Source organism: Bemisia tabaci, chromosome 8, assembly GCF_918797505.1.
Source record: "Bemisia tabaci chromosome 8, PGI_BMITA_v3".
Classification (NCBI taxonomy): Eukaryota; Metazoa; Arthropoda; class Insecta; order Hemiptera; family Aleyrodidae; genus Bemisia; species Bemisia tabaci.
Genome location: NC_092800.1, coordinates 8,722,199 through 8,749,484, shown reverse-complemented (window position 1 = coordinate 8,749,484; position 27,286 = coordinate 8,722,199). Strand labels below are relative to the sequence as shown.

Sequence of the window (27,286 nt, the reverse complement as noted above, 5' to 3'; positions counted from 1 at the left end):
AAATTCCTGCGAAACAAACGACTGAGCCACTGACAAAAACAGCGTATCTGCTAACGGTTTTCATTTGAGTTGCGCGGTTGTTGCCTCGGATGGCAGCGAGAGGTGACCCGCCTAGAGGGAGGAAAAGGCGGGAATATCCAAGAGGGAAACACGCTCGTTTTACTAATCAATTACTAATAACTGATAACACGAATGCTCTGTTTGACACATCAACAGAGATATGACTTACTATCCACTCCACCGTGATGAATTATGAAGCTGGAACCTCGGATGATGTGCCGGTGAATGTTCGGCCGAAGCTGGCGCCCTCAAGGTTAAAGGATGCGACAATTTTAACGTGTACGATATGTTCTTGCTTGAACACTCAATTGAAGGCGAACCGCGCTGTGTTATCCACTCCGCCGTGATAAATTATGAGGCTGGAACCTCGGATGCTGAACCGGTGAATGTTCGGCCGAGGCTGGCGCCTTCAAGGTTAAAGGATGCGCCTATTTTAACGTGTACTATGTGTTCTTGCCTAAACACTCAATTGAAGGCGAACCGCGCCGTGATATCCACTGCTCTCCTGTGTCATCCATCTCATTTCTTTCGTACGTTTCGCGACACCCTGCACTGAAAAATAATTCTCGGCGTTTTTACCACGGTCCGTTGGTACCTTTACCATCTCACTTTTTTTACCAATTATTGGTAATTTTACCAAGACAGACTGGTAAGCTTACCTAAAAACCGGCATTTTTACTGTTTTTCTCAGGTAAGAATACCACTTTTGTCGGTAATCAATTCCCGGTAACTTTGCCATTTTATCCCGGTAATTTTACCACAGTCGATAAAAAATATTGGCATTTTTACCAAGGTCCAGTAAAATCACCAAGAAAGTTCAACAATTTTACCGAGATTTTTTCGGTAAAATTACCAATTCCATAAATGGTAATTTTACCAAGAAAAAACTGGGATCAAATAGAACCCTGAATTCCTGGTAATTTTACCCTTTTCTTAGTAAATACACCGATATTTTTTTTTCAGTGTGCTGAATACAGTATGCTTCTTCCCACAAATTAATGACGGATCCGTTTGCTTTTTCCTCTGTTGCAGAAAACAATACGAGCGGCGCTGGCTGTTTCACCGGCGACACGATAGTGAGAACTCGAGACGGGCCGAAAGCTCTGTCCCAGGTTCAGATAGGAGAGGAGCTCCTGGCGATGAACCCAGAGACAGGATCACTGGAGTACAGTCCGCTGATGCTGTTCCTGGACCGGCAGCCGGAGAAGGAACACACTTACGTCCACATCAAAACATCCTCAGGGCAGAAACTTAAATTAACCCCATCGCACTTGATAATGAGGTGGGAGAAGACCCGTACGGATCTGTCCAACTTCACCTCTCCGTTCGCGTACAATGCGGTGCCGACTTTCGCCAAGAATATCGACGTTAACGATAAGCTGATCATAACTAGGGATAATAAAATACACTTGGACAGCGTCGACTCGGTAACTTATAGTTCGGAGACCGGAATGTACGCTCCGCTAACGGAAATGGGGAACGTAGTAGTGAACGATATCGTGGCCTCTTGTTACGCGGTCATCGACGATCAGAACTTGGCCCATTTAGCTTTCCTACCTTACAGATTCGTGTACAATATCAACCGTAGTTTCAACCGGTTTTACGAAACCGTTTCCGGATTAGTCGCGTCGAGCCCGCAATCGACTGTGTCGCGAACGCACTCGACGCCCAGCCAAGAGGGTATTCACTGGTATGCCAAATTCCTTTATTCTATAGCTTATTACGTCGTTCCACCGTCTATGATGTATGAGCACTGATGTCTTCCAAACTGGGGGCTGATTGTTGAAATTGGTGAACAAAGCTATGGACGAAGATGACTTACAGTCATCCTTATGATGGAGAGACTCTATTGGTGGAAGAGGGTGGTTGCAATGAACAATGAAGGTAGGTAATAGATTAACTAACGGCAACCCACGAGAGTCCCTTTAGTTAGTCTATAATTGTTTCTCTTAGTCTATAAGAACAACCAATTTCAACCTATAGGATCGCTCCATACTCCTTATGTCTTCTTTGTCGATCGCTTTCTCTATGAATTTCAACAATCAGACCGCAGGGGAAGGAGAGGATGACGAGTTAAAGTTCGGGTGTCCTTAAAAAGTAACGCAAAGACTGCCTCCAAGCGAGGTTAAAATTTTTTGTTGAAAATTTATGACGAATTTGGATATCTCATGAATAGACAGAGTTACTCTTCAACAGTTCTCCCCTCCTTCCCCCATGATTTTATTTTTTTCAAAAATTTTTTCAATATATTTTTTTCTTTCTTAGTTTTAGTTCTTGACTGAAAACCAAAAATTTTTAATCTGTTAATTTAATTCTGCCTCGGAAAAGATGAAGAAGGGCTTATCCTTTGATTTCTAACCTGAGGACTTAGTTGCATTCAAGAATGCCTTAAATCCTACTAGCAAGACGCACAAATTCCTACACTTACGTAATACTTATCTAAAGCAATACTTACTTTCCGAACTGGAAAAAATTCGTTGATGTGTAAAAAAAAACCAAATTAAGTGTAACAAAACTCAAAAAAATTAACCCAGAAAACTGTTGTAATTCTGATTCCGTATCATTATGAATGATTTTAGGAGCTGTACAGAACATTGTGTTATTATTTTGAAATTGTAAATTAATGATTTTAAATTACTATCAATAAATACTATTAGTTTTAAATGCTAAATATACCCATAAGTTCGTTCACTTGTCACTGGTATGCTCCCTGTTTTTTTCTTTTTGATAAAGACGGGAGAGAGAGTATCGGATATTACAGAACTTACATATGCAGCAAATTTCTTCATTAGAATCCCAAGAAGGACCAAAGGATTATTTTTATGCTAAAATTTACATGTTTAGCGACAGCTTTTTGACGCCAGACAAAATTCCATGAGTTGAAGTGAAGACTGAAAACAAAAATAATCAGTTTTAATGAGAAAGTATTAAGGCATGGCCGCCTAATGAGTAAAATCTGTAAGTATTTAATACACTTCCTGCTTTATTTTATTTATTTTCCTCTCTTTTTTTCCTTAGTACTTAGGAGGTATTTGTAAATTGAAATAATTACCTTGCGCCCATGAAATTGTCAAGCCAGTCGGTAGAATTCAAAGAACGAAAATTCAGAAACGTGCCTTCGTTTTAATCAGTTCCTTAAAGTTCAGAGAAAAGTTGTATGAATTTGATAAATGAATAGGGTGAATGTTTAACTCCTCAGTAAATAACTAAATCTTTGTATTGCACTTCGAAATACTCACATTAAATCTCGAAAACTAATTCGAGATCAGCGACCAAAAAAAATTATAAAAAAAATAATGATGTGAAAGTAGCTATCATTCTTACGGCACAATTTAATGGAGATCTAAACCCAGATTTTACTTTCCTTCTTCTTTATATGGAAAAATACTAATGTTTCAACCAAATCATGATTGCAAGTTAAACTGCCTTTGAATATTGTGGATATGTGCCAGTTCCAATTTAAGTTCCTCGACATATTGTCACCTTCTGGCCTAAGTATTACAAGCGTCATTTGGACGTATTTCTATCAAACAGAACTATGTGCATTAAGACATGAGCCCTGAGACCCATAAGAATATATACATAACAGGGCTCATGTCATATTGCACATAGTTCCGTTTGACAGAAATACGTCCATTTGTGCTTTGGCACTATGTGTGGTGTGTCCAAACTTCTCAAACTTGTCTATTTTTTACTGGAAAATCAATGAACAGTAAGTAATTCGAAAATTTTACCTCATATTTCTTCGGTCATCAAAAGTAATCCCTGAAATTTGCATAAATCTACATGCAAAAGTTTTTTGTTTTTTTTTAGAAAAAATTAAAATAATATTGAAATTTCCAGCAGCACAGCCTTCAAGAGTTGGTGATGCTTCGGCCTGAGGGAGACGATATAAGCTAATTTATTCAGCTGAATGATTTTTTAATTTATTTGTATTAATTTTATGAATTAAAAATTAAATGTGAGATACTTGTATGATAGAAGAAGAGGTCAACATTGTAAATAATGTAAAAATGCTCTGAGCACCTCTTGGTAGAGGTATAAAAACCTCTCCTCATTGTTATATTTTATTGATTATACATATAAATATATATATATATATATTTTTTTTGGACTACATTTTAAAATTTTTAAATTCTTCTGTAAAGAGAGGCCAACATCATTTTAAATAAAAATGATTTCTTTGTCCTCAAATCTTATTTTAATTCTCAACAAAATTTTTAACCAAGGTAAAAACTCTTTGAATAGAGTTTGAGGTCAACTTCCTAAGTAGCTCAGATTTGGTAAAATGATTGACACTGCATTGGAGTGTTGTGCACGTTACCTGTCTACTAACCGAGAGGACACCTATTATTAAAATTTATTGCAATGAAGTTTGCAATTTGCCTACCTTTCTGACACGTCAAACCTCATTAATTGCTTGTTTAAAAGCAGTATTTATTGACCAAAAAGTGTAAAAATATTGGAATTTTATGGTAAAACATTATAGTTCAATTGCAAAATGATACTGGAAAATTCGTTGCACTGTGCTACTTGGGTAAGTCTGCCTTTTGCAGCATGGAATTCCGTGACACCTCAAAAATTAAACTGACCTGCACAGTGATTCCCAGAGGTTGAAGTATATGAATCCAGTTTACTAGTAGAGAGGGTAATTGTGTTCTAATTAAAGCAAGTAATTAAAAATCCTTGAGTCCTAGTTCAACAGCAAACATGGTTTTCGGAAAAAATTGCTACCGAAAATTCTCTGAGTGCATTATTATACATGCAACATTGCAGCATGGTTAAGTCTATTGAGCATACATAGTTTTCAAAGCCCAAAATGTGTAATTTAAAGAGAATTGCTTCAAATATTTCTGAATAGAGTGATTGTGATCAAATTTTAAAAATAATATTATTTTGTGTAATACATTTCCGACCAGGTACTACATTCAACTTCAACACATCTAAATCATTCTATTCTGTTCAACTTAAATGGAAAGTTTAGCACTTTAATTGTATTTTTTTTTTTAAATTTTGGATTTTATGACTTTTTAGCAATATCTATATTAAAACAGGTGTCTGTCGATAATTTAAGATGACTACCAATTTTTACTCCATCACACTGAGCTGGTCATGAACCAATATTACTGTCTTGAAAATTTTCTTTCATAAATTAGGGTACATAGTCATTGTTTGGACCTAATAAAATAAATCATTACTGTTCAAAGTTGCACCAGCTTTTGAGGCTTACAATAAATACATTTGACCCTTAGAGGTATGCAAAATCTGAAAAATGTTTAAGAATGCAATCATTAAAAGAATTAATTAGCTGAAAATACAACCTTCCCTCATTCACTGTGTTATTCTGTATGCTGAGGAGATACGATTACTATTTTGAGGTTGAACCTTTTGTCTGTAACTGTTCACTAATAACTTGATAAGTAGGTCAATTTTTAAGTAAGAACGCTCTGAAACTCAAGGTTGCCATAATCAAGATTTATTTTTTGAGTTAATGAAAATAAGACGAATTTTCTCTTGCAAAGTGACAACCCTGGTGAACTGCCAAGATTTCAACCCCTAACTGTACTAATTTCGTTTTTTATCTATCCTTTTCATGCTGGAATTTCTTTTTAAATTATGAGTATATAGAAATGTCAGACCTAAGCGAGGGGAAAATGCCTGCACAAATGAAATTATAGATAATTTAACCTTTTTAGGTGCGCTTTTGGTGCACCTCAAAGATAAAGCCAAGTTTTGCATGCACAAACAAAAGCGAGTTGAAGTCAGTACCTCCGGATATCATTTTTGAGAATGAAATCAATCAAGTTTTTTTTTATTATTAAGTTTAATTATTTTTCTCTCTTTTTGTATGATTGTTCAAATCCTGGAAAAATTAAAAAACTTAAACACATTATTGACTTAATTATTAGTTTTAATTAAGAGCTGAACCATTCTTGAACTTGCTTTGAAAATTGATACAAAAACTTAGCCTATCGTTAATTCTTTGCTCACCAGTTACTACCGGCAAAAGTAATTGCCTTAACTCATGTGTTTGTGTGTCACGGCTTAGATAATTGTGATGTCTTTGTGCTCACATAAATTGGAAATATTTTCTCTTGTTTTCGAGAAATTTCCTTTTTTTTTACTTATTTAAATATGATAAACATTGGAAAAAGAGAAAAAAACCGAAAAGAGGAACACCCAATTGTGTGCTAAGATCTGGCATTTCTTCAGTCAGCGCATTTTGTAGAATCAAACTTCATAATTCGACTCTCACATTCCAAATTTGAATTGCTGCATTATTATCTCTTTGAATTTTCAAATTTTATCTACCTTGTTTGCATGAAATCCTTATTTTAAATCAAATGTTGTACTAGTGTCATTTATGAATAAGTAACTACGGTGATGTAATAGAACTTGTTTAAATAGAAAATTGAAACAAATTGATGAGTAAGCTTCTTTTCCCCCAAAACACGTACACTCTCTCTCCTATTTTGAGAAGAACAGAAATTGAATGAATATCACTGGTAGAAGTTCAGATAAACTTACCTCGACCAAGATTATCCTATAAAGGTTTAAGGACTCTCAAAAGTACAATGTCTGTGCTTCATTTTTTTGAAGAGTACCAAACCTGTATTGTAGGCTGAAAATTTTAAGACATATTAATTGAACAGGAAAAAAAAAACCCCTGAAAGAAGCTTCCACGTACCTACTGTTGATTTATTTTCCTTTTGACAATGAAATTATGATGTAAAAATTAGAGAGTTAAGGTCTGAACTTATACCAGAGATATTTTCTAAGCCTAATAATGAAGCAATGAAATTTCCTATGAAATGTAAATTGCTGCCACTTCAATCTGCTTTAAAAAAATAATGTTCATTAATAAAAGGCTGGGACACAGTTGGACGTCTTTCTGCAAACAAGATTTACGTTGATTGAAGAAAGTAATTTGAAGAAAATAACTGTTTGCCTGAAACAATTAAAGTCGCAACCTGTTTTGAAAAAGCAGCTATGGATTGCTTATTGACATTCAATTGTACCACTTATACTCTTACTCAACATTAAAAAAGTCAGGAGAAATAAAGAATGAGATCATGACAACCGGTACTAGAGATTTTCCGGTGCTAGAGATTTTAACTCCTGGAGCTGAGAGAAGAAGAATCAAATGATCGACTAATGCAAGACAAGGTAGAGAAATAGTGCTGGGTTCATACCATTTCGTAGGGAAATCAAAGCCAAGAAGTTCCAAAAATTATAATTAGAGTCAAAAATAAATTTTTTCGACTCTTAATCAGTTTTGTACGGTACTCATTAGAGTTTAACAAAAATATTTTTGACTATAATTATAATTTTTGGAACTTCTTGGTTTTGATTTCCCCGCGAAATGGTGTGGACCTAGTACCATTTCTCCACCTTGTTGTTATATACAGTTAAGGCCACTTCTTAGAGTTTTTTTCTCTCTAATGCGAGCCTGAAGCCTTCTTTACCAACAGGAGAAAATGACCTGAGAAATAAAGAAAATATAAAGAAAAAAATAAATAAATAAAAAAAAGGGAAAAAAAGAATAATAATATGACGAAAAATCCTAGATTGAAGTTCTTGGCTAAGGTGAAGAGAGTTGATTAGGTGTTGATATCATGACAATAGCACTATGCTAAATTAGTGAAAAATCTGAGTTGTATTTTGCACATAAGGAGACAGATTTTTATAACTTAGAGTAAAAAATAAGAATGGATGAATTTACAAAATAATTTACGTGAGGAGAAATTCTAAATTAATTTGGAATTACATTATACTACAGTATGCTTGCTTGCATTATGTATATGACTTTCAAAGACTATTTTTCGCTTACCGTTCCTTCAAAAAATATTCTCATCTAACAAAAGAATGCACAAGCACATGCCACAAATAATGAGCACCAGCTCATGGTACAAGCATACAAAATAATACCAAGAGGAGGGAAAGAAAGTTACCAATCTGAAGGCAAACTCAGGAGTGGTGAAACTTGTTCATGATTTTAGTTTCATACAATCTGCACATTGACAGGCTAGGACAAAACAGAGTGTGAAAATTCAAACAGCTGGACAAGTTTGTTCGAGAATGTTACTTGCAATTACATCTAGGACTTGTGGAAATTTTTAGGAAAAATATTCGAAACTTCTATCAAAAATAAAAATTCAGGCATGGAAAATTTAGCTGGATTTAAATTCTCATACAGCAGTTTTATTTCGCAAGACATTGTAGCCCACACTCTCTTGAGAAAATAGTGTGAGGGTCACTGATCTGATGAATGCTTTGGTTCATACAGGGTGATCCAGAAGTCCCGCCCCACTCCTATAACCCTTCGGGTTCTCGCCCCTTTTTGGAGGGATCTTCTGAAGTTCAAGAATGGGAGGTCCATAAAGTCTCTTATTTTTTTGACCTGGGAGCCCTCACAAAATTTCAAGTCTCTGTCTCAATTCGTTCTAAAGCTACAGTGGTGTTGCCTGACGCTGATACTGCAGGAATTTTGGATCACCCTGTATGAATTTGCTAAAGGCTGGCTTTCATTTTTGCAGGAGAGCTGACTGTACTAACAAAATAATAATAATTCCACTTTGGATTGCAAAGGCAGGCATATCTGAAGACCTGTCTAATGAGTGATCTGAGATAATTGTGTGCGACTGAGAGTTTAAAGTTTGTTTTAAAAATATTAATGTTATTAACTTTTAAAATTTTGAAAAATGTATTTTTCAGTTCGATGAATATTAGTACGGAAAATCATTGACACAAAGTTTAAAAAAATTACACATAACTCTACATTTAAAAAAAGGTACAGTTGAATTTACATTATAAATGATACAAAAGTGACGCAAAGTAAGCCTATCTTCGAAATTGCTACCAGGGAAAATCCTCCTGATAAAGCCACTTTGCGATAATTCTAAGAAAACAAAATTCAAAGTAGAAAAAATAATACAAATTTCGAGTACTTTTTTTACTTCCCATGATCACAGTCAGACTTTTCTAATAAAAGAGGGAAACTTTTCAACAACTACGTTTAGAAATTAATTACAATATCAAAAAGTTCAGAGATGATTCCAGATCATTCACAAAAAAACACGCCAGATCTGAGACCGATAATTTGCCAGTTGCCGTGATCAAGTTTTGATCACTTTAAATTAGAGATCAGTAAAAAATGATAAAATATGTAAAAACACCAAGTTTTCTTATCCACCATTCACAGAGATGATGACCTTCGGATAACACAGCGAGTGACATCATCCGCCACGGAGACATATACTATGACTTCTTCCACTTTGGTTTCATCAAACCAGTGCAAATGTGTGTATCACTAATTGATTAATCAAAGATGAAAGAAACCTTGACAAGTACTCACGCGGTGGTGATGGCATACACAGTGTTTTCCAATAGGCAATATCTCCATTAATACTGGAGGTTTGGACGATTCCTCTCATTTTTTTCTGGTCTATAGACTGGAAAGAATGAGAGAAACCATCAAAATGCAATTTAGTGATTCAGCAACTGACCCATTATGGGATACAAAAACTTACTGCTAACAGTTCAGACTAACCTGAAAGCTCCTACATCTGAAACTTGGATTGTCTGAACACAGCGCTACAGACAGTAAACCTGAACCACGAACAGTACGTCCACAATGACTGTGATGAAATCTCTCAGACCCAGCGCACTTTTTAAGGGTTCATAAATGTAAGTTACTGACAACTAGAGCTAATTTCAACAAAGATGTCCATTGAAGCGATAAGAGACTACTGAAAAATTCGACATGACCTTAAAAAAGTTTGACTGAGAGGAAAATTTCACTTTAATAGTGTTGGGCTTAGAGGAAGTTAACTGTACATAATAATAAATAGTAAGAAATTTCACTAACTTTCCTCTTTACCAGACAATAATAATTTGTAAGTGGCTACAGACAAGTTTTCTAAACTGGCTGTGGGACACTCATAACCAGACACAGTTAGTACAGATTAGGGGGTTGTATTACCAACAATCTCACTGCTTTGTCTACACTGGCAAATTCTGTGTTGCTATATTTACTGAACTCTAGGCAAGGTTTTATGAGGTTGAAGGAAATTTTTACTTTTTGCTTCACTTGACCATTTTAAACCAACCTAAAACTGATTTTTCAAACTAATTGCACTCAGTTCCCTGAATAGCTTAGGCTAAAATTTAGGGTAAGTTCACCTGAGAGGATGAAGCTTGAGACATTGGATTTAAAAATTGCAAGGGTTGAGGAATTAATTGACCAATAGCTTTGAAGAAAGTAGTTTACCTTAGCATTGATGTGCTGTGAAATGAAAATTAACGGGAAATTTAACTGATTACTTTGTTGAAACAAGCTCTAAATTTTCGTGAGAATGAAAGATTACCTGGTAGTGTTTACTTGGCTTTGCGCCCTGCTTTTTTCTTGCCTGAATCTGAGTCGGGAGAAGCATACTTTGCGGCTAGTCGATCTAGGAAAGAGTCCTGCTGGGCTGCTCGGGCATTCTGACGACCTCTGATGGCTTGGAACAAATCTAATTCACCAGACGAGCTCCTCTTTGCTTTCCCTGCACTGAGTCTTTTCTCTAGTTTTTCTGCTTCTTTGGCCTCTTTTTCATACTGTAAACACAAAGAAAGTTTGATTAGAACAATTTAAAAAATGTGACAAAGTAAGGCATGCCTGACACTGAGAAATAGACCAATTTTTTCATTTAGTTTTTTGTGCTTTCATATTTTTAACCTTCATGCTGACAAGATCGAAATAACAGGAGTGCAAAAAGTTCCAAAAAAAATCTACAGTTTATCGCAATTTAAAGGTTATGCCTTACAGCCACCAAACCGTTTGCGTCAGGCAAAAATGGCTAATTTCATGACAAAATGCTCTATTTTATAGCAAAATATAAAATTGGTCCCTCCTTATTAGAGTAATAAGAATTGTAATAAAAAAAAATGATCACTCTTGAAATTTCCTTACGGACTAAAATCAATGTCACGATACCTGTGATTCTCAGATTACAAGATCAAGCACTTGTTCGCAGCTGAGTAAAACAAGACCAAACAAGCGTTGGTGATGATTTTTTGAGACACGAGGCATACTTAAACGATATTGTAATTTCTTTTAGAAGATCAATAAATGTTACATTAAAAAAATAAAACTAATATGAATGAAGGTGGTGCTAAAGACTGGCGCTTTTCTATGTCAGAGAGAACTTCATTAAATCATCTCTTGCTTCTTAAAAATTATATTCTTTGACACACTTCTCTTTTTACTTCTCTTTTTCCCGTAGGATTTTCTAAGTTTTTTCAGTCCACCTTTTCTTAACTACTCTTAACATTCTCTTGCACGTTTTAAAGAATTCTTTGGATATTAACTGTGCAAAATTTGAGATACTTCTGGATAAATTTCATATCAAAATACAAAAATTCATGAAGGTTGAAAGGAGGCATTGCATGAGAAAGGGATCCTAGATAGAAGCCTGTTATTGAAAGAACGTTTTGGTAAGAAAAACAATTGCATCATCCTTAAAGTCTAAAATGAAGTCCTAAGCCCTGAAAACGCTCAATATGTGCTTCAAGGTGGAAGAAAAGATTTTTATTGGCCTCTCAGAGTTTTATCGAAGTCACCTGATGTGATATCAATGCATTATATGAGAGGCCATGTAGCCTCTACAAATATACTCAAAAAATTTGGAGAAGTATAGTTAGCAAAAAATTACAGGAGTTTAGAGAAATGACTGTTTACTTAATTTTTTTCACCTGTGGGACACTCGGACAACTTCAAGGAAATACACTACTAAGGATGCCCTTTTTTCCCTTTTTTTTTGGACATGATGATGACTCATTTTTTAACTTGTCTTTTCCACAAGAGTTGCAACAATAGATGAAAATATTGCTTTAAGAAAGAAGATTAAAGATCAGGATTAGAAGAGCTGAAAAAAGACAGAAAAATATGTATCAATATGCGGCATACCTTCCTCTTCCGTTTTTCTCTTTTGCTGTCGGGTTCATTGAAGAAATTTTCGTAATACTCGACTTCCTCTGCATCAACTAATTTTTGTACTATCTCACGCAGTCTGGGCTCTTCATATGTGTTTGTAAACGGGACGGCTTCTAAAATGAAGTCCATGTCTCCTTTGCTGTTCACGTAAGCTTTTTTCAAGTCGTATATTTCCATTTCCGAACCTAGAAAAAAGAGAGCCAAGTTAATTGGACGTATTTCTATCAAACAGAACTAAGTGCCATATGGGAAGGAAGGGAGAAGGGGGTTTGGATAAGCCGGTGTTGCGGAATGCGATGCTTGTTCCATCCTATACTCACAATGCTTATTCATGGCACTTAGCTCCGTTTGACAGAACGCTGCTATCCGTTATATTCTAAAATCTTCAAAAGGAACTCAATTTGGCACTTAGTTCCGTTTAACAGAAATACATCCAATTCATCATCACAATGGAGAATTTGTATGCAAATTTTTTATTGCTTAATCTGAAAGTGCTGCAAGAGCTGATTTTGCAGTATTTTATATAATTTTTTTCTGATAAGGGAAATAGTATAAAAATATATTTAAAAGTGAGATAGTGCACCGCCTAGTGACATCATCTGGCGGCATTTCCCATTTAAACACTTGCATTGTAGCAGATTAGATCATTTTGTCATATCTTCTCCAATAATTGTTCAATTCATGAACCAAGACCATCCTTGTGTTCAGTTCACTGAGTAGTTTCCACTTGAACACAAAATTCATCAAATTTCAGACACCTGCAAATTCTCTATTCATGAGAATAATAAGGTTTTATTGATTTGGATGAATTTGCCCATACTGGGGTAGATTTTTAAAAAGGATACGGGTACATTTTTAGTTTTCTTTGGAATTATCAATACCAGAAAAAACCAAACAAGCTTTGTTATTTCAGCTATTCACTCAGCAACCACAATGTATAATCTGGCTCACAAGATAATATGATATTTTTTCCGCCACTTCGAATAGCTCTGAAAACGAATCCTGCACTTGGATCCAATTTTTTCTCCGTCCTTTCTCATCAACCAACCCTTAACTCCTTCCAGAGACCATTCAACTTAGGTCACCGGGTTGGTAAGCAAACCTAAAACCCCTCCATCACAGAACAAAGCAAACTTATTGGTCCAAAGTCTAATTTGATTATTCACACATGTCTCTTGGATACCTAGTTAGTTGTTTTATGGCCTTAGGAGCGAATTTCATGCATTTCTAAGGGTTAAGTCACCCTTTTAAGAAAAAATTACCTTGGTTAGAATGATTAGAGATATTTAAATCTATGTAATTTTTTCTTAAAAAAAGGTGTCTGCACATAAATGTAGACTACCCTTAGAAGGCTGAAATGTAAAAAGTTATCTATCAAGATACTTGTGAATAGAAGAACGCCTTAACGGCATGAATTTTCAAGCTGTGCAATATTTTAGGAGACTCTTTCTTGGACATCCATTTGGAGCTAAAGGCATCTTTCCTACAATTTCCCAAATGCATGGGTCCACGATAAACTTTAAAGGCACTGATTTGAGAATTTTCAAGAAATTTGATGAAGCTAGAATTAAATTGGCAAAAGAATAATTACCTTTGTACTCTTTTTCATAATTATTAATATCTTCGATTGTTATTTCCTTGAAAAGGGACCTCCAGTATTCACTCCACGACTCCAGATCATTGAATTTTGTGAAACCATCATCATCTTCATCGACGCATCCTGCAATTAATTTGACCATGATCATATTGCACATTAACTTAAACATATCTTTCCTGTAAAACAACTTGAATGTCTGATTCAAAGGCTCATATCTACAGTTACTCTGAGGAGTAAATAAGCATCTTTTATAAAGAGAAAGAAAGTTTTGGTATGCTTTCTTCCACAATTCGTTGCCTTCTGCCCAGAGGGGCTAATTTTGATTGCACTGTTTCAGAACTCCTTACTGACATTATACAATTTTATAAAGCCTGGGTCACACTATCGAACTGGGTTATCAATCTAGTGAGGCCAATGAGGCCAAGGCGCGGATTGGTTCTGCAAATACCAATTAGTAATTTCTCTGCCAAATTATTGAGGACCGCAGTAATTTGATATTGAACTGATCTCTGATTGGCATACAAAAACCTACTGTGCAGTGATATTGTTGGTTTAATATCTTCAGTAAGATTGTGTGCCTCAGGAGAGAAAGACTTGATCCTGAAATTTTAATCTGCGTCCAGTTTTGAAACAGGTTAGGAGGTGAGCTGGGACTTTTTTACATAGGACAGTGATTTATCCTCCAAGTAAGTGCCACTGATTTTTTTAATGACAAATTCTACGAAATGGTGCCAAAATTATTTAGAGAATGCCAGTTAAGATGTGTTGAGACTAAGCCATCATGATTGGTGCCCAATGTGGAGGACAGTTGACGGAGGAGCAGGATGACTGTATACGCTACAATGCAATACACCACTTTGTATCCATGCTCCTGACCGGCTTCCAGCATCATTGTGCCGTAAGCTATCTCTGAATCATAAATATGGCCTCACTGCATGACATACTATTTGCTGACTTTTCTCTTGGAAATATAGAATTATGATCAAATTTGGCACTCTTATTATTCAGGATATAAACAATTAGCCTCAGGATATGAACAGCCATTCTCCATAAAAATAGTCCTGTTTTTAATAATGTCTTGATTATATTTTCTGCAACGTCAACTTCTATGTAATGTTACAGAACTACAAAAAACTTACCTGTATCATCGTAAGTAGCTCTTTTCTCTCTGTCACTGAGTATTTTGTGAATATGGCCAAGGACTTTGAACTTTTCGGTTGCCTCTTCTTTCTGTGATTCTTCAACTCGATCAGGGTGAACCAATAAGGAGAGCTTATGGTAAGCTTTCTTTACTGAAAAAGTGAAGAAACAATTTTAAAAGGTCAGATGAAAAAAATTCCAAGTCAATAAAACTGAGCATGCCAAGCAGGTTCTTCTGTTTAACATTCTAGCTTGCAGAGTTAATCCGATACGGACATTGGTGAATTCAAGAAAGACAAAATAAAATTTTCACATTGCTCTAAAAGCGTGAGTGAGTACAGAGAGGAATCAGTATTAAATTGCAGTTTATACCTAGCATAGAGATTTTGTGATAGAGAAATTGTAAAATACATAGAACTGACGTAAAAGCTCCTGTGTTACTATTGACACGAAACATATGCCTTCCATGGAATGGACTTTCAACATAATGCTCATCCCAAAATTGGCGATCACTCAAAACTTCTTGACAGAATCGATCGCTCAAGGGCTGCAACCCTGTTGGTCACTGTCCCAAATCCAGGTTAGTGGAGTGTAAATTTGACAATTAGACTCATGATCCTTGATATGATCATTGGATTCTATAGAATGAACCAACCTCTTCAGGATAATTACTGACATGCAAGCGAATTGATTTCAATGCGGTAAGTAACTTGAGAGAAGTGAGAGCTTGGCAATGGGGAGATGGAGCAACTCTTCGATAATGTGCATTTAAAACGAGGGTGCGGATATTAAAGTTCTAATGTAGGGTATAGTGGCTGTAAAATATCTGACTTAAACGTAGATTATGAGATGTTAGATAAGAGTTCAGGGCAACTAGCCCTCAGCCAGGAGTGAGAAATCAACTCTTTCCTAAACTCAGATGATATTATTGAATGATTGTAGTCTGATGAAATGTGAGCAAGTAAGTGGTCTAATGATAATAAAATGATTAAAAGAATATGATTCAAATTTTTATTGCTCAAAAAATGGAATGAAAGTTGTAAGCACGAGAGAACTAACCTTCTTTGTCACTAGCACTCTTCGAGATTTTCAACACCTCGTACAAGTTGTCAGTTCCAAAAAATTTCTTACAGCACTCGAAGAGCCCAGGCATGATTGAAAAAGTTTAAAAAATACAAAAGTAGACGTGAAAAATTTAAAAGTTCTTGATAAGAAGTTGAACACACTGATAACGCAGACAGAAACAAAAAAAACTATTTGCCCGCCGGAATTTAATCGGAAGTCATCGACCAACGGCAACGGTGCGGTGAGGTGAAACAACTCAATAAGCGGGAAGTTTAAAAAATCGGGCGAGCCCTCCGCTGTGCGACGGTAATTCAACATTTGAGCACACGCAATTTGTTTACACTAAACAGCTATTAATTTGCATGTTAATGGACCACTAGACAAGGTCTAGCTGGAGCGCAATTCAGCTATGCATTCACCACTGCAAAAATGTCGAAGGAAATCGACAGCCCCAGCCCCAGCGTGCATGGAGGCTATTTCCCTTTTAATTCCGTCACATTCTTACGGCGCAATGATACAACTATTTGAACTCTCCGGAATGCGTGAGGTATCACGCCGCATTTGAAGGCGTTTTCAAAAACAGCCAAGTTCCGATACCCGGATTATAGTTTTGCATAGTTCATATTATTTTGTTTTCATTTCTAACCACTTGTTTATTTATAATCCTCCTATAAAAACCACCCATTTGCTAAGTACGGACGCATTTTGGCAAGACACTACTGAAATTGTAGGACTGTATTTTTAACTTATTTAAAATTATTAAAAATTGGCCTCCGTCCTGATTAGGACAGACGAACGGTCACTGCCACACAGATTGACACAAAATATTGGGGACTCCTAAACGGGCTGCACACAGTTCTTCACTAGAATTTTGTAAATTTTATATGGACTCAACAATGTCAGAATGAACTAAGTTCTTCTCAAAGACGCTGAAAATTTAAGCCAACAAACTGGTTATACCCCAAAAAGCTGGACAGTCTGTGGATAGTATCGATAATTGGCAATCCACCTTATCTAGAAGTGAAATATTACTGCAGAAATAATTAATAATCCAAATGAGAATTATTCGTGGTATTAGGTAAAAAAAATTCCTTACATTATTTGTAGGAAAGAAGGGCTATGAAATTATGAATGATCAGAAATCAGAATGAATTTCGCGATCGCCCAACAGTTTCACAAACTGGCAAATTATATGAATTATCCTCTCACCATCCATCTGTATATGATTTATCTGATTTCGACGGGAGTATACGATTTATCTTGTATACAATTTATGTGCCCCCGATTATAGTTTTGCATAGTTCAAATTATTTTGTTCGATTCCGTACCACTTGTTTATTTTTAATCCTCATTTAAAAACCACCCATTTTCTAAATACAATTCTAGCTGGAGCGCAATTCATGCATTCACCACTACAAAAATGTCGAAGGAAATCGACAGGCCCAGCGTGCATGGAGGCAATATCCATTTTAATCTTCCGTCACATTCTTACGGCGCAATGATACAACTATTTGAACTCTCCGGAATGCGTGAGGTATCACGCCGCATTTGAAGGCGTTTTCAAAACCAGTCAAGTTCCGATACCCGGATTATCGTTTTGCATGGTTCATATTATTTTCTTTTCATTTCTAACCACTTGTTTATTCTTAATCCCCGTATAAAAACCACCCATTTGCTGAATACAATTCCACCTGAAGCGCACTTAGGCTATGCCTTGATGGCTGCAAAAATGTGAACGGAAATAGAAAAGGCCATCAAGTATGAAGGCTATTTCAATTATAATCTTCCGTCACATTCTTACGGCGCAATGATACAACTATTTGAACTCACCGGAATGCGTGAGGTATCACGCCGCATTTGAAGGCGTTTTCAAAAACAGCCAAGTTCCGATACCCGGATTATAGTTCTGCATAGTTCATATTATTTTGTTTTCATTTCTAACCACTTGTTTATTTATAATCCTCCTATAAAAACCACCCATTTGCTAAATACAATTCTAGCTGAAGCGCACTTAAGCTATGCATTGGTGACTGCAAAAATGTAATCGGAATTCGATACGGCCAGAAAGTATGAAGGCTATTTTTAATCACATCACACAGCACATTCACACAGCACATTCACACATCACGCAGCACATTCAAATAATGCTTTTTGTCATACTTTGGGAAAATTACGGCAGATTTTAAGTGTTCGTGTTCTTCTACGTGTTCAAAGTAGGCAGTGAAAAAGTTGCAAATTGTGGTATGGATGTATTTCATCTCTCCGTCAATGATGAGAAAATGTGTAAATCCACACGTTCTGGGGTGTAATGTCGGCGGCAGGCGTGATTTTCTGCCATCAAGTCGAGGCGATACGCTTGAAGGCGCTCTGAGCAACTATTCCACCTCGGAAGTATTGCACGGTATCAGACGAAATTGAAGGCGCACTAACGTAGGCAAATTGACTAGTAGCGTTTATCGTACGATCTGCGACTCCTGTTCGCTCGATTTTCTTAAAACTCGGTGCCAGGTGGCATTTTTTGACGGAAAACCTGATACAACATAGACTAGGCATGTTCCGATTATCGATTCATAATAATTAGTCGAGCGCATAATAATCGATTACAGTAATCTATTTACAGTTATCCGATTAATCGTCTAATCGATTGTTTGGAACCTGTGGCCGCTACGCGACCGCCAACCACTGAAACAAACTATACGTAAAAAATCGTAGAGCAACCATGTTCAAGTTATTTCATAGATGAATGTATTCAAAAGCCGACGGGTGCACGCGAAAGAAAGCGTATTTATCTTTGATTGCACCGCTATGCACCAATTTTTATGTCTTATTCTTGAACATTGCTTTTAAAAAGCTACAATCACAGTTTTTCTGAGGAGTTCCCAGGTTTTTTTTAGAAGTTTCGAAATTTCCGGAATGATTTACAATAGGATCACAATAAATTTCGACACGATATTTTCGTACGTTCTGTTTTCTTTTTATTGAACCAAAATTAATTTTATGCAAATCAAGGATCAGAATTGCTGAATCGTTGCAATTACGATACATATTAACCCTTCAATTGGGGTAAAAACCGGGCAAGGACTGTCAAAAGAAATGACACGTGGACCTAGTTTTGCGGCGATTTTAGCGGCATGAATAAGCCAGGGAAGGGAAGTGCGGTCGAGTGTCGAGCCATATTCACAGGTGATGTGCCTTCAATCCAGCTAGCGCCAATGTGCAATGTGCCTATACCCGTGATCGAATAGACCGTATTCGATAACGGTTCGATGTATCGTTTGGTTCAAAACAATAGCACATAACCTCAAACCAAACTGTAAGGATTTAAGTTGGAAAAGCTGAAAATGAGAAAATTCCTAACAATTTCACTTTAGATTGGCATTTGGTACGCAAAAGAATAAAAAATCTGTTACAAAAGACCCGTTCTCTCAGATTTCTGAATTTACTTTTGAGGCTATGTTTATGTTTTGAACCAATCGATATCGATACAATCTCAGCCGTTTGATGTATCGAATACGATCTATAGAAGTTATTGCAAATAACCCTCACATTGCGTTTGGTGCAATGCGAGCAGTATTCATGCAGTCTCGTGGGCGCTAACATGCGCCTGACGCGCAATGCATGAGGTATTCCTGCAGTCTTGCAGGCGTTGATATGAGTTCGACGCTGACCGCACCGTGTTTGGCGTGATCGTTCCAACTCTCATTTCGATCATTTCTGGATTTACCCGACTGCGTTTTCACACTTCCCGCTCGTTTGAATTCCTGATGACGTCATTTGGCGAGGAAGAGAGGGGAAATCATGGGGAAATGTTTTGTTATGATTTGACTAACCTAACCTCTCACAATCGCATGGCGCATACTCTCCGGCTCTCCGCAGACCACCTGTTCGCGTACTTGAATCACCTGAAATCGTACTTGTGACTTTAGAGCTTGATCGTCTGCTTGCACACAACGATGTAATTTCATGCTCATTAGTGTGTGCATCGCCTTTGTTTTGATTTTTCGATAAATTATTGTACTTATCTCTTATCAGTTCGAGTATCTTCTACTTTTCATACCATTCAAAGCATCCCAAGTTTAGTGCCTCTTACTATTCTAATTCATCACTCTCTGTTGTAGGAGTGTACATTTGTAGTTTTTTTTACTGATTGATTACCATTTTACTATAAACCTTTGAATCTCTTTTATGTGCACGATGTCAGCATTTCAGAATGGTGCGTCGACGGACAACAGTATTGACCAAGCCAAAAAGATTGATCAAATTCTGGATTTGATGCGAATTTTCAATGCAAGGCAGCTGAATTTTGCCCAGAGATTGAACCAGATCAATGCAACGGTTGACAACCTAAACAAACGACTTTTACTCGCAGGTATGGCTCATTCAGCAGTTATAATTTATTTTTCATCATGTTTACAAAGTAAGTGCGTAGTAAGGGAATTAAATTATGAGGTTCAAAACTAATCCGAGCACAGGATCCCTTTGCTTGCGCATCCTTTATGAGTTTCAAACCTCTTGTGTACACTACACATGTTGGTAGATAATCCATCTTATTCACAATTCGACGGTGTAAGTCGGCAATCACATAACTCGGTTGCGGTGTCTGAAAATCTCGGCCTCTATGTTATTTTTTTAAAAAAGAACAAATTTACATCATTCCTTGAATTTCATGCAGAATTATTTAGCACAAAGAAGGAAAATTACGGATGTTTTGAAGAATTGCCGTTGAGTAGTTTTCTGTTTAAAAAATAATGTATGACAGGAAGTCTGCGACGTTGCAAACCGAGTCATGTGATTGCCGACTTACACCGTCGAATTGCTTTAACCCCTCAGCAAGACCAATATGTACACACAGGTCAGTCATTCTTGAGGACGAGTTTTCGAAACTCTACTGCGCAGTGACGTAGTATTGAGCGCCTACAATGTATTTCTTATGGGAGCACCCATTGTGTCGTAGCATTGAGTGCCGCCGAGTTAGGGCCGGGCGGGGGAGTGGATCTCAATGCACAATGACTGACCCGTCTGGATTGGCCTTGCCCCACAGTGTTTTCAAAACACAGTCTAAGGGTGCAGTCACATACATCATAAGCATTCTCTTGTTCACATCTTTGTTAAAATTGTTTTTTCCAGAATCGAAAACACGTTCAGAGGAGGAGGTTGTAAAACCTGCCATTGCACCTGAGTCCCAAGATTCACAAACAGAGGTGTTGAAAAAGGAGTCCAGCACTCAAACTTTAGCGCCAAAGGTAAGTTTCGAAAATAAATATTCTACCTGTTACAGTATTTCATGAATGGGAACCATGGAATATTGTTTTTGGAATTTTTGCTTTTTAGAAAATCCTACTGTTTTCCTCAGGCTGTTTTACTGTTTTCCTAAGGCAGATACAACAACTTTGACAAGGTATGACTTCTGAAGGACAGATTTCCTCAACATGAGGCTTGAACTGTCTTACAGGAATATTGAGTGTAAAATCTCCAAAACTAGTTTTTGTTCTGCTTAAATAGGAATGCTTTTTTAGGATCTGCTTTAATGTTCTGCTTTTGTTGTACCTTAAATAGGATATGGGACTGTCTCTTAATAGTAATGCTGTGACACACAATGCACAAGAGCAAGTATTAAGTTTATCTTTAGAAATCTTCTCCAAAAGTAAAAAAAAAATCTGCTTAAACCTGCATACTTTACAGCCTTTATGACCATCAAATTTGTCGGTATGCGGTTTTTAATTTATTCTGACTTCGTACAGTTTTGACATCAAAACTGTTCAACTTTTGCACGCTCTTATCCTAATTGAATCTATTTTTCCATCTGTTTTAGCTCAAATGTCAGTGTAAGAGTGAAACCAGTTCATCATCTGAGGATAAAGCGAACGAACTGAGAATGACGGGAGAACAAGCACAATTTTCACCAGTATCTAATGTAATAAAAACAACGTTGACCAATGAGGAAATATTTATAGTTTGTTGAAAAGTAAATCTGATTCCGACATAAAAAACCAAATTAAACTTAAGCTGTACTTCTCTTTCTGTAGCCAACAGAAAAAATTTGAAAATATCAGCTTACTGTGTTGGAAGTGCCTCAGTAATAATAGATGATGGAACCGGGCCCTAGGAAAATAGGATTTGTGGAACACCCAAAACAATTGAAGCAGCGAAGGAATTTTATGGCATACAGGAGCCTTAAAAAATGAGGAGCGGCCTGGAAAGTTTTTATGACTTTCAGTTTGGTAGAACAACTCCAAGGAAAAAGGAGTGAGGACAGCCAGGAATGGCATACCTCAGGATGAGAGGATAGGAACAGTATGTTATTGTAAGCAAGATAATCAGAGCACAGCACTCATTCATGAGAATATCGAAAGAGACGACTTCAGAAAAATTAAAAAGTTCACGATTAGAGGGGATTAGCAAGACACAGAGCTATGAAAGCGACTTGTATGCATACATATTGGAAGAGATTAAAGTGGGAGTAGGGTTAGTTGGACGTTGTATAAAAAATTTGAGCTGTCATGAGTTCAGATGAATTAGAAAAGCTAGTTTCTATCCTGAAAAGTGTTATAAAAAAACTAGTGAGGAATACCAACTTGGCATACTTTGATTCAGAATTAGAATTAAGCTCTTGACAAATGTTGAGTTTCGAAATGTTTCAATTGAGACAACAATTAATCTTTGTATGTACACATCTAGTATATTTTTAAATTTCGTTTTCAGGACCCTGATGATGAAGACATAATTTGTGCACTTCACAAATTGAACTCAGTACATGTAGATGATGTAGCCAAGGAAATCATAATGTTGCCCATGATTACCAAAGAGAGGAGAATTGCTAAACTTGTAGATGAAATCATAAAAATAGTAAGTACCTAGTCTTTGCATCGAAAAAAAGTCCATCTATGTTCAGTTTCCATTTCTAGGTAGGAGACTTACTTTGCATACATTAATGCATGTATAACTAGCGCCGAAATTTGAAGACTTGGCTACAGCGTGTATTTCAATCACATAGACCAATATATAAGTCTTTTTCTGCCGTGCAACGCAAAAACGCTGCAAATGCTATTTTACATTTTTTGGAAACAATGTATCATAGCAGATAAACTTGTGCACTATGGGACAATGTTTTTACAGAATTCTTTTGTAAATACTATCAAGAACTTAACCTGAAAATTTGAGGTGCATGGGTTAAACAGTTTTTATTTTATAAGGCGTTAAGTTCCGAAAAATGAGGGAAAATCTCGATGGATTTACAGCATTTTTGCTTAGCACGGCAGTTTTCGGGAGGGTACTTGGCACCCTTATTATCTGTGAAAAAAATAGAAATAAAAACAATAAGTTGCGGGAACCTATTGAACTGTTTTTTCTCCACTTAGCTTCATTAGAATAATCAAGATATGTATTCAATAAAAAGCAGAGTGATGACAATCGAGGGGAAAAGATGAGCTGCGGTAAATTTGTAATAGTCAAAGAAAAAGAATAAAGAAACCTCATAGTCGGGGAAAAAAATTGAGTTTACAGGATGAATCTTTACAAGTCGCATTTCATATTTTCAGCTTGACTCTCAGCCGAATCCTAAGATCTCAAAATTATTGTTTATCATCTTATATCATCTGGAAAGACAGGGGATTACAACTCTCAGCATGAAAAATTGCTCAAAATGTACAAGTTGGGCGCATTGGCGGCACATTCCACCGTTTGACTGATTGAATACAACAAAAAATTTACAACTTTCTGCCGTAATGACTCATGCGTCAAACCTTAATCAGGTTGTATTTAAACATTTTTTGTTTGAAAGAAAGGTGGTGGTACTATTTTAATACAATCGGTAGTTTTCTCCCTTTATCAATCAATAAAATGGAACAAAAAGTGTGGAAGTTGAAGACAAGTTTCACAGCAGCCATCCAGTATTGCCTTACAGCAAATCTCTTGAACCTTTAAGAGAAGTTATGGCAGTAAATGGCAATAAGAAACTTTCATAATTTGCAGCCCTTTTTTTCTAAACGCAGTTTTTCTACTGATGCTCTCTCTTCTCCAGGATCCTCCTAAGCAGGGTTTTGTTAGACTTCTAATTGAATGTATTACTACTATTCCAGGCCATTGATCAACCAAAAAATTGTGCAGTGTTATGCAAAAAATTATCCCTATCGCTGAAAATGGACAGAGGGCACTATCTAGATGACCGTTACTTTAGAAGAAGACTACTCAATGTCTGTCAGAGTCAGTTTGATAATGAAATGATGACTGAAAGAGTTGGCCCACCTGTTATTCCACCGGTAAGTTCTTAATTCACCTGTGATTTCATGTAACGATTAATGAAAAAAGAGAAAAAATCAACGGCACTGTGAATTTATAGGGAGAAGATTAAAAACCCATAAATCTTAAACTCCTCTTACCCCTACCATTTTTCCCTTCAATGTGATGGACAGCAGAAGGAGGGGGGGGGGGGGGGGTGCGAAGAACCTTGTCAATGAGAAGTAATTCAGGATATTACCAATATGGGATTTTTAAGCAAGTTAGAGGTTTGGATGATCAACAAGAGAAAACCCTTGTCTCTTGCAAAGTGAGAAGTGCAAGAATCCAAGGGATAGAGCTGAGCAAAAACCGGACAAAGGCTTTGCACTGCACCCTATATCCCTCCTCAACATAAATTGTAGTATACTGAGGTGCAGGTATTCATCTGTCTTTTGTAGGAACAGGTTTGAAGGATGTGTTGAAAATAGACATCTTGAATGTCAGGAGGGTATGGTAAGGCCTACATAACTATAAAAGCTACATGAATTAAACACCAGGAGGGAAAATTTGAGGCAGCAATTAAGTTCTAACAAGTCACCAGGGGTCGACAAACACCAAAGCCTAACTTTAGAGGAGTATTAAAATTAAAAAAACTGGGTGGTTTTAGGGAGCGACAAAAATATTTTGACCACTTCTTCAAATTTTGACTAAAGGATTACATCATCTCAGAGGATTGAAACCGCCTCCAATCCTTCTTCTTTAAAACCTCCTCCAAGAGGTTTTAATCCTTCAGCCTTTTATTTATGTATTCATTTATTCATTAATGTATTTTTTTTTAGAAACGTCAGGAATCTCAGAAAGAAAAAGGAATAACTTCTCACCAGAAATATCTTAATCAGTGTAAAAAGAATGAATTTAGACATAAGCGGCGCCAGTTTTGCAGGTAAATTTTTCAATTATTTCGAAAAGAATGTTAGAGATTCAAAATTTGTATTATAATGGAGTTTCTATCTTTGTTGTAAAGTTCAGATTATATTAGGTAAAAATCAAAACCTCTGAAGTTGAAGCACATCTTTGAATATGACAAGAAACATCTTAGTTGTAGAAACTGAATGTGCAGGAAACACTGACTCGGCAAAACCTTTATAACATGAAAAACCATTCGCACAAAAATATTAGCAAGAGGACTAACAAAATGATGGGCGTGGATGAGAAGTGGCAAGATGTCCATTAAAGATTCACCTACGCATCAAACGTAATGATAGGATGAGATGTGTTAAAAGTTAAATTAACAGTTTTATCGTGAAGGTTCATACTGGATTTTTCATTACACTCTGCTAAATAAGAACTATCATTTTGAGATCAGTAAGAGCAACTTCTGCGGAAAGTTCCTGGTTCAAAACCTATTAATTTCAAGAAATTCGCAATACATCGATGCATTAGAGAATAGGAAGTAGTTCAGTCTTTTTCTTTGTTCAGGTTTCTCGGGCATCTTTTCAATGAAGATATGTTAAATGTCCCTGTAATGCATGGGGTTCTTATCTGTTTATTTCTTGAAGAAGAAAATTCATCCATAGAAATAGTGTGCGATTTAATATTGTCTATCGGTGATCACTACTACAAGAGGATGCAAGATAAAAATAAGGTACGTATTTATCCGTTTCTCGAGAGAATATAAATATTTTGTGCTGATATATCAAAGCTACAAAGCAAAAGAACCTCGCTGCCCAAAGACATTCAGGAGGCATCTTGAAGCCAAGGGAGGAATAAAGTCCGTTTTGCTGATAAATCCCAGATCACGCAAGAACATCAGAGTTGTGGGGCTCATCAGCTAAAAGGATTTTGCTCCCTTTGCCTCAGGATGCCTCATGTAGAGGACTAGAGTAAAAGAAAGGAATATCCTCCATTTTTAAATCATTTTCTTTCAACTTCAAAAAGAGACCACGGCTATCACTCTAAGGAATTCAAATTTTATTTTCATCGATAATTTTTATTGTACAAGAAGTATTTTGTTTTTTTTTTTTTCCTCTGGGTATTGTGTGTGTAGATGCTGCAGCTGTTGATAACCAACCTCTTGTTCAACAAAAAACGCTGAATAGGGGCCTCTGTTCACAACTTAAGCTCAAAGGAAACGTACTACGTTCGCTTTCGTTCACTTGAGAAGCTACTGAGAAAGATGGCATGAGGCCTTTAAGTAGTCGTTTTATTGGAGAATCAACTCTAAACAGTACGAAAGTATCAAGTTAAAACGAAATACTGTGCTAAAAATCTTTTGATGACATTTCAACAGATGTCTCTCATCAATATTTTGCGTTAATCTCTCTCACAAATTTATGGAAGAGCTATCAACTGCTAAGTAGTTTTTCAAATTTTTGACAATACATCTGCTGTTGCTCCTTCTCACACCTATGTGGAAAAAATTATAATACGTGATGCTCCTTTGGTCTTGGAAAAAATACTATCTTTTGCAATCTGCAAGTAAAGTCTTAAGATCTCAGATTTTTCATCTGAGTTGTAGTGAGGAGCCATTTTTGAGGGACAAATCACTGTCTACCAAATGAGACTGTGTAAGTGTGTACTTCTTATTTCTTCTTCTTCGTGATGTTGACATTTTTTTTCTTTGTTTATTTTAGCATTCATTACAGCCAATCATTAGCCGCCTGACCGAGCTAGATACCGAGAATTCCCAAGATGATTTTCCAAAACAATTAGTAAGTCTTGTTTTGAATAATTGGGTCATTGCATATTTATGATCATAGAGTCCATAGAATGTGATATCACAGCCTTACTTCATAATTATTTTTTGCAGGGGCTACTCCTTTTCCCCCCCATCCTTCCTTTTATGTATGCCTTGATCTAGATTTAATGCAAATCCATAGCACAAAGATTTTCTATTGATACGTTTTCATATCTGTGAACAACTTGCTAAAAAAGAAATGTATGCATAGCTTTATCAGAACTAAGGCTTCTTTCCCGGTGTTCATTTTTCCGTGTGCCCTCCGAAGACTCATTCTTACCTTCTTCATACTTGTGATTCATCAATATCCTTCGAAATGTTCATATTGTGTTATCATATGAATAAATTGTACTTTCCAATTGTTTCTTTTATTTTGTCTCTTCAATAGCATTCGTTGTAAAATTCATTTGACTCAATATTTTTTTTCTCTTGCAAACTTTTAGTCAGGGGCAAAATTCCCTTTGAAGAGGAGGATGAAATTTTAAGCACAGTG

General features: G+C 36.3%; 3 protein-coding genes across 5 annotated transcripts in view; 2 read left to right on the top strand and 1 right to left on the bottom strand.

Annotated features, from left to right (window-relative positions):
- hh (hedgehog signaling protein) overlaps positions 1-6,482 on the top strand; it is a 99,900-nt gene extending 93,418 nt beyond the window's left edge. For both annotated transcript variants that reach the window (XM_019060388.2, XM_019060389.2), the window contains exon 3: positions 1,093-6,482. In XM_019060388.2, the coding sequence (XP_018915933.1) occupies positions 1,093-1,817 (725 nt within the window). In that variant the 3' untranslated portion in view covers positions 1,818-6,482. The remainder of the gene's footprint in view (positions 1-1,092) is intronic.
- Positions 6,483-10,188: 3,706 nt separating this feature from the next.
- Positions 10,189-16,043, bottom strand: LOC109043246 (dnaJ homolog subfamily C member 9). Its single transcript, XM_019060391.2, has 5 exons — positions 15,834-16,043; positions 14,774-14,926; positions 13,629-13,757; positions 12,011-12,222; positions 10,189-10,659 (listed from the first exon to the last, which is right to left on the bottom strand). The coding sequence occupies exons 1-5, from the start codon at positions 15,925-15,927 to the stop codon at positions 10,438-10,440; spliced, it is 810 nt and encodes a 269-aa protein (XP_018915936.1). The 5' UTR covers positions 15,928-16,043; the 3' UTR covers positions 10,189-10,437.
- A 3,619-nt stretch (positions 16,044-19,662) lies between these two features.
- On the top strand, positions 19,663-27,152 carry LOC109043260 (eukaryotic translation initiation factor 4 gamma 3). 2 transcript variants are annotated; one of them, XM_072303770.1, is made up of 8 exons: positions 19,663-20,208; positions 20,967-21,082; positions 21,652-21,753; positions 22,542-22,685; positions 23,918-24,097; positions 24,896-24,999; positions 25,536-25,701; positions 26,690-27,152. In XM_072303770.1, the coding sequence occupies exons 1-8, from the start codon at positions 20,025-20,027 to the stop codon at positions 26,807-26,809; spliced, it is 1,116 nt and encodes a 371-aa protein (XP_072159871.1). In that variant the 5' UTR covers positions 19,663-20,024; the 3' UTR covers positions 26,810-27,152. The 2 variants fall into 2 exon arrangements, with proteins under 2 accessions (XP_072159871.1, XP_018915948.2); XM_019060403.2 differs by having other exon boundaries at positions 21,652-21,792.
- Positions 27,153-27,286: the final 134 nt, after the last annotated feature.